Source organism: Nuphar pumila, chromosome 15 (assembly GCF_984573655.1).
Source record: "Nuphar pumila chromosome 15, dmNupPumi1.hap1.1, whole genome shotgun sequence".
Lineage (NCBI taxonomy): Eukaryota > Viridiplantae > Streptophyta > Magnoliopsida > Nymphaeales > Nymphaeaceae > Nuphar > Nuphar pumila.
This window is the reverse complement of record NC_143263.1, coordinates 22,379,015-22,385,666: the sequence shown is the minus strand read 5'-3', so window position 1 is coordinate 22,385,666 and position 6,652 is coordinate 22,379,015. Positions and strand designations below refer to the sequence as shown.

The 6,652-nt window shown below is 41.4% G+C and overlaps 1 protein-coding gene across 1 annotated transcript; it reads left to right on the top strand.

The window, feature by feature from the left end:
- Positions 1-577: 577 nt before the first annotated feature.
- On the top strand, positions 578-5,524 carry LOC149814778 (sulfite exporter TauE/SafE family protein 3-like). Its single transcript, XM_089989395.1, has 12 exons — positions 578-1,323; positions 1,793-1,952; positions 2,442-2,642; positions 2,725-2,789; positions 2,885-2,909; positions 3,120-3,205; positions 3,279-3,365; positions 3,484-3,534; positions 3,621-3,842; positions 4,666-4,759; positions 4,841-4,981; positions 5,154-5,524. The coding sequence occupies exons 1-12, from the start codon at positions 1,108-1,110 to the stop codon at positions 5,237-5,239; spliced, it is 1,434 nt and encodes a 477-aa protein (XP_089845521.1). The 5' UTR covers positions 578-1,107; the 3' UTR covers positions 5,240-5,524.
- Positions 5,525-6,652: the final 1,128 nt, after the last annotated feature.

The window sequence follows — 6,652 nt, the reverse complement described above, 5'->3', positions numbered from 1 at the left end:
CGGGTCAGCCGGGTTGGCGGGTTGGCATACCCCAACCTGAACCCGACCTGTTTAATAAACGGGTTACGTGGGTCGACCCGTTTATTAAACGGGTTGGCTTAAGCCCAACCCGAACCCGCCTAAGAGGCGGGTTGGGTTGGTGGGTCGTGTCAGAAATTGCCACCCCTAATGGTGAGATGGTGGGTGAGTAGTGAGATAGCGAGGAAGAGTGTAAAAATAAATTTTTTGAAATCATTCCTCTACCCTTTTTTATGGAAGAATGTTTCTTATGAAAAAGTATATTCTAAAAAAAAATATTTTCAACCAAACAGTCTTTAGTATGAAAGGGTTAAAAAATCCGTACAAAACTTTCGGTTGTGCATCACTTTCAAACGTGAGCTTAGTGCAACACAACTGACAGCCAACTGAGTCGAAAATTTCTGGCGTCCTTGGTTAGTCATTTTGACAGAAACACCAGGGTAGTTTAGGAATTGAACTCGGCTGCAGCTTCTGTTTTGTCTTGTTTTGTTTTAGCCTTTTTTCCCCGACGTCGCTTTTAACGTTCTTCTTTCCTAATCCTTGAGTGTGTTTTTTTTCCCTCTCTTTTTACTTGCAGTCGATTCGGCAGGGCCTTTTGCCCTTCTGTTAGCTGCAGTCGGGGCGTTAAATGCGGAGCCCCCTCTTGGAGAACAGAGAAAGGGAGGTCTCCAAAGACGCATACTGGTACAGTCGAAGTCCCAACCTCTCCGTCCTCACACGCCAAATCCGAAGCTCCTTCCTTTTCCCATCCCCTCCTTTCCGGATTCCTCATCCTCCGCAGATCCCGTCTTCCGTCCGAATTCCGGCCTGCGCGTCTGTGAACGAGTTCCTTCTTCGCGTCGGAACCGTTTCAGGCGACGGTTGTAGCCGGAATTTTTTGTTTCGGGCGAGATTTAGCCGTGGGAGAGATCATAAGCTACGGAAGCCCCTCCGAGCCATAGTTTCCGTAGAATCTTACTGGGGATTCTTGATCTAATTCATAATTCATTGGCGAAACTGTAAGAAGAGCCTGAATTTGAGAGGTAAAACAGGCGGAATTCAGATTTTGAGTGGTGAAAGTCCAGAAACAAAGTAGATTAGGACGTCCAGATGGCACGAACTGGAGCAGATTGGAGGAATTCGAGGTCGATTCCCATAATCGGATTAACCTGCATACTAGCGTCCGTCTTCGTTGCGGCTGAGAGAAACCTGATGCTGCATGACCTGAAGACCGTTGCGAGTGCAGAGCCGGAGAAGGATTATCTGCTGAAGGTCATAAATTTCCTATGGCAGCCCGACGTGACAGCGTATGAGCATGTTTGGCCGGTGAGTTCTGCTCTTCCTTGTGTGAAGCCCGGGCTTTGGTCGATGTTTTGTGAGATCTGTTTTGCAATCAAGTGAAAATGATGTGAATTTATTCTTCCTTTTGGTTCTGTTTTGCTTGTAGATATCGTTTGTTGGATTCTACCATCTGATTCATCACTTTTGTTTTTCTGATTTTCCTGAATATTCGGATTTTGGGGTATTTTTTTTATTCATGATGTATATGGATTGTGCTTTGAGGTTTATCTGAAGGTCTGAATCTCGAGGCTTTAGAATATGCAAAGGAAGGGATGTTTTTTCATTTAATGTGTTTTTCTTTTTCTAGAAAAAAAATCTCTGCTCAGTTTACGTGCGCTGTGACCAATGGTTCTAGTTTTACGTCAGTTCTTGTTTTATTCGATTTATTTTCTCCCCTCTGGGAATCAACAGCGAGTACCTGGAATTACTGATGTTTTTACTTTTCCATTCTCAGGCTTTGAAATTTGGCTGGAGGATAGTTGTGGGTACCATAATTGGATTCTTAGGAGCAGCATTTGGGAGTGTAGGAGGAGTTGGTGGGGGAGGGATATTCGTTCCCATGCTCACCCTTATAATCGGGTTTGATGCAAAGTCATCTACAGCCATTTCGAAATGTAAGAATGCAATTTTCCGCTTCTCAGAAATAAAGCAACCTTAATCGTTTCTAGTCTAGTTAATGCAGATAACATCGTCACTGTATGCACGCCATGGTCATGAGCTGAATGGGCTTATTCTTGTCTACTGTCATAAAGCTAAAATGTACCTTCACCACGGATCTGCTTTTCCTGATAGAACTGTTGAACATTCTCAAAGTGAAACATTGTGCCCAGGTTAAAGATTCTCCTTCCCAATCGGATCCTATGATTTCAATGGAGATAATAATTTTGCATTCATCCTGACATGCGAAGTTATTGGATGATAAGAAAAATGACAATTACCACGCCCTGTTTCCTCTCCATGCTGTTCTGTTTATAGTGTTATTCACTTCTTCCTTAAGATCCATTACAGTGCCAAAGGTCCCCCATTAGGAAAAGAACCAAAAACTCAGGCCTTTTGCAACTGAACTTGTGGAATATCTGATTTTTATGGTTTTTGTTGGCCAGGTATGATCATGGGTGCAGCAGGGTCCACTGTTTATTACAATTTAAAACTAAGGCATCCTACACTGCCATTGCCAATTATTGATTATGACTTGGCTCTACTTTTCCAACCTATGCTTATGCTGGGAATCAGTATCGGTGTTGCTTTCAATGTCATTTTTGCCGACTGGATGGTAACTGTACTGCTGATTATCCTCTTCCTAGGTAATTCTTTTTCTCATATATGCATGATCATGCTTTTCAAAGTTATATTCTTACTGAAATACAATTGTTTTTCTTCAATCAGGTACATCAACAAAGGCCTTCATCAAAGGCGTCGAAACATGGAAAAAAGAGACCATAATTAAAAAGGTATAACTTTCATTTGCTCAAAAAAGCAGTTATCAAGTACTTGGTGGGCTTTCAAGGTTTGTCAACTGTCTGAATGCACTATTTTTCTATCTCAGGCTGCCAAAGCTGCTAAACAAAATGGTAAGTTGGTCAGTCTCTTCTATGAGGGTGATACATTTTCAAAAGCAAGCAATGATTTCATTCTCCCATTACATGGATCCTAGAATATGCCAGAATGTTGAAACTCTGTTTTAGTAGCTCAGATGACTGAGGACACCTCTACCATGTATTCACTGCTCATGCTTCCCAGCAATTCATATTCATCATCTCAATTCCTTTTGTGGGTTTCAGGGAGTGAGGAAGTGGAGTATAAACCTCTTCCTAGTGGCCCAAGTAATGGTGTAAAAACAGAGAGCAATGAATCTGGAGATGCAGAAGTGAGTTCTAATTAGCTTCATCTCTTTTCTAGATGTCATCGGTACTCACAGTTTGTGACCTTTATCCATCCAGGTTCCTATCCTAAAGAATGTCTACTGGAAGGAGTTTTTCCTTCTCATCTTTGTGTGGGTTGCATTCCTTGGTCTTCAGATTTCGAAGGTTGGTTATTTAATTGGAGCCATTAAAATTCTGCTACCTGCACATATAAAACCAATGTTTTTTCTATGGGGTCTTTATCCCTAACCTTGCTGATTCTTCAAATATGTTTCATGTACAGAATTATACAACAACATGCTCAACATTGTACTGGGTTCTAAACCTACTTCAGGTTAGGCCTCTAGCACTTGCAGTGTTGAATTATTTCAGTTCTTATTTAAATGATTGGAGGCTAATCATGCACATTTATGTCCTCAGATCCCTGTGTCTCTTGGGGTGTCAGGTTTTGAAGCTGTTAGCTTATACAAAGGAAGGAGAACCATAGCATCCAAGGGTGAAGAAGGGACGAACTGGAGGATCCATCAGCTGGTCCTCTACTGTTGTTGTGGCATACTAGCTGGTATAGTTGGCGGCCTGCTTGGTCTAGGAGGAGGCTTTATCTTAGGTCCTCTGTTCTTGGAGCTGGGCATACCACCTCAGGTACCATACAACATTTTTGTTTTTCGTGTAGTGGTGCTGTTAAGGTCTAGCTTTTCCAACCAAATAAGCATGTTCCTGAGAGGTGTAACTTACATGTGTAGCATGCTCTGCCACCTAGTCCCAATTACCAAAGTAAACCCTACTCTGTCAAGGGATCACTCAATTGAGCTTTTTAGCTAATCTATGTAACATGGGTACTTCTACCAGCCCCTCATACCAGTGTCGTTCCTGTACAAGTACTTGGGTACTTCGGGTGTGGGTCAACTGAGTTTTGTACCTGACTCAATCGATTTAATGATCTAATGAACATGTAGATAATGCTCGGGATAAAAAGGGACCAATGTTAGCTATATATGTTTTGCTTATTAAGTGTTAATTAATTGTACATCTTTAACATGTTTTAAACCTTTAGTTCGTATTCATAGTTTACAACTCTACAACTCTATTGTAGAGCATTATGTAAAATATAGTATACTCATGCATTTCTCTCTCTCTCTCTCTCTCTCTATATATATATATATATATATATATATACATACATACATATGTGTATGTATGTATGTTTGTGTGTGTCCATAGCCTCGTACCCATCTTTTAGAAATTCCTGTCATAGTCTTCTTAACCCCATTGCACCCCATACCTGCACTCGTACTTAATGTGGCATTACAGCTATCTTTATGTAACTTTCTTTGCACACACGTGCTTGTGTTTGTGTGCATTGCATTTCTGCATTGATGCATGTGTTTCTGTTTTTCTTATTCTACGTGAAAATGTAGTGTGCTCTTCTCATTTACCTTCAACGTGGGTCATCACTCTGTCACAGGTTTCAAGCGCTACAGCCACTTTTGCCATGACTTTCTCCTCATCCATGTCTGTTGTAGAATACTACCTTCTAAAACGATTCCCTGTTCCATATGGTACGAACTGCAAGTCTTCTTATATTGTTGTGAGAGTTATTGAAAGTTGGCCTGACTGAAGAATTCTCTGTTGTATGGCAGCACTATATTTCATTGCTGTGGCCACAGTAGCTGCGTTTGTGGGGCAACATGTTGTGAGGAAGTTGATTATTATTTTGGGGAGAGCGTCCCTAATTATCTTCATTCTGGCTTCCACAATTTTTATTAGTGCAATCTCACTAGGTAAGAAGTCAAGGTCCTCTTATATGGGATGCTTGCATACACCACCTCACAGAGGTGGTTTACAGCCTACCAGACGGATAAGCATCATACAGAACGTTATAAATGTTTTGTTTCCTTGTTTTGTGTGTTTAGAGTTCCATAGAGTCACGTGTCATGGAATTTATTTCTGCAGGTGGAGTCGGTATATCAAACATGATCCAGAGAATTGAGAAGCATGAGTACATGGGATTTGAGAACTTGTGCTCGTACAGTGCTTAACAGAGAGAAGAATGGAAGAGAAATGAAAAGAGTGCCTCTGTAATCTTCACCAAGTTGCAGCACTCTTCATGGCTGGATGCTTCCATATCGAATTCTTGGTTACTTGGTTGAAAATGGTGAAATGAGATATGGCCATCGCTTTCTAAATTTTTATTATGTCTTTTTAAACGACTTGAATCCTTGCTCCCAAACTTAAGATAAGGACTTCTTGTTGGTTCGTTTTGTCATGTTGCCACCATTTTTGATTGAACATAAGATGAAAAGATGGGTAAATTCCACTCTTTCCTTGGCTGTCTAGTGTTTTTTTTTTCTGAGGTATATTTCTATTTCGTTTTCTGTTCATCAAGTAGCAAATGAGGGTGGTGGTTGATCTCGATAGAACATGATCTACAGCCTAGGGCGGTAAAATGGTTGTTTTGGTTCATGGAATGAAACCCAAATTTTTTATTTGATCCACATCCCGTTTTCGAGCATTCCTGTTTTTTGTGATAACAGCTTCTTTCTATTGGTCAGTTATCACATGCATGCATGGCTGATCTTGGGAGACGTAGTTCTTTTGCCATCAAAACGGCAAAAACATTGCTAATTTTGAGTGAATGGCGTTCAATGCTTGTAACAATGCCTGCATCCATGCTCACTTGTTTTCAGGCTAAAAGGGTTCATTTCATAGCCAAGCTGGGGGCAGGCGCCTGCAGGATTCGAACGAGGGACCCCTTGGATACGCAACCCTACTTTCAGCTGGTAAATTAGAAATTAACAACTCCCCAGGAATTTCTTGTCCTGCTTTTAAGTGTTGCTTCCAGATTTACTGGTTGGGATTTCCCTGAACCACTTTCGACTGACAGTGAACGTGCATTTTGTATGACAAAGTTATGATATCATTGAAGGTTTTGGACTATTCCTTCGTCATATCGTAAACAAGAGTGGCAGAAAAGGTGCCGTGTGTCGATTTTTGTCTGCAGTGACCAGTTGTCCTTACCACTGATGTGGTATCCCATGTGGTAAGCGGGGTCCTGTGTCAAGCTGAAGGCCCAGGATCGAATCCCTCTGCTACATGGGGCGGCTGGGGTCAGCCTAACCCCAGCTTGCCTTTAAAAAAAAAAAAGCGAGTTGTCCTTGCATTGAGTGATTAAAATTGAGGGTGACTTTTTGTTTTGGTTGTTGGCTACGGCGTGGGAGGATCAATCGATTTTGCTATGGATCAACCTTGGATGTTGATACCGAGGCAAGGCTCAATGCAAAGTTACATATACCGTTGGGGATCCATTTACCTGCGTCACTTGGATCAACAGCTGTTTTGACTTCTACTACCTGATCCACCCGTACAGCACTTCATTTTTTATATGAAAAACGATAGAACCCAACCACGAAAATTGGTCAATTCTAGAAGTAGCCATAAGTATTATGAAAATT

Coding starts and splice junctions, on each gene's coding strand:
- LOC149814778 (XM_089989395.1), top strand. CDS start 1,108: ATGGCACGAACTGGAGCAGATTGGAGGAATTCGAGGTCGATTCCCATA. Junction 1,324..1,792: donor CGTATGAGCATGTTTGGCCG/GTGAGTTCTGCT, acceptor TTCCATTCTCAG/GCTTTGAAATTTGGCTGGAG. Junction 3,206..3,278: donor ATGAATCTGGAGATGCAGAA/GTGAGTTCTAAT, acceptor TTATCCATCCAG/GTTCCTATCCTAAAGAATGT.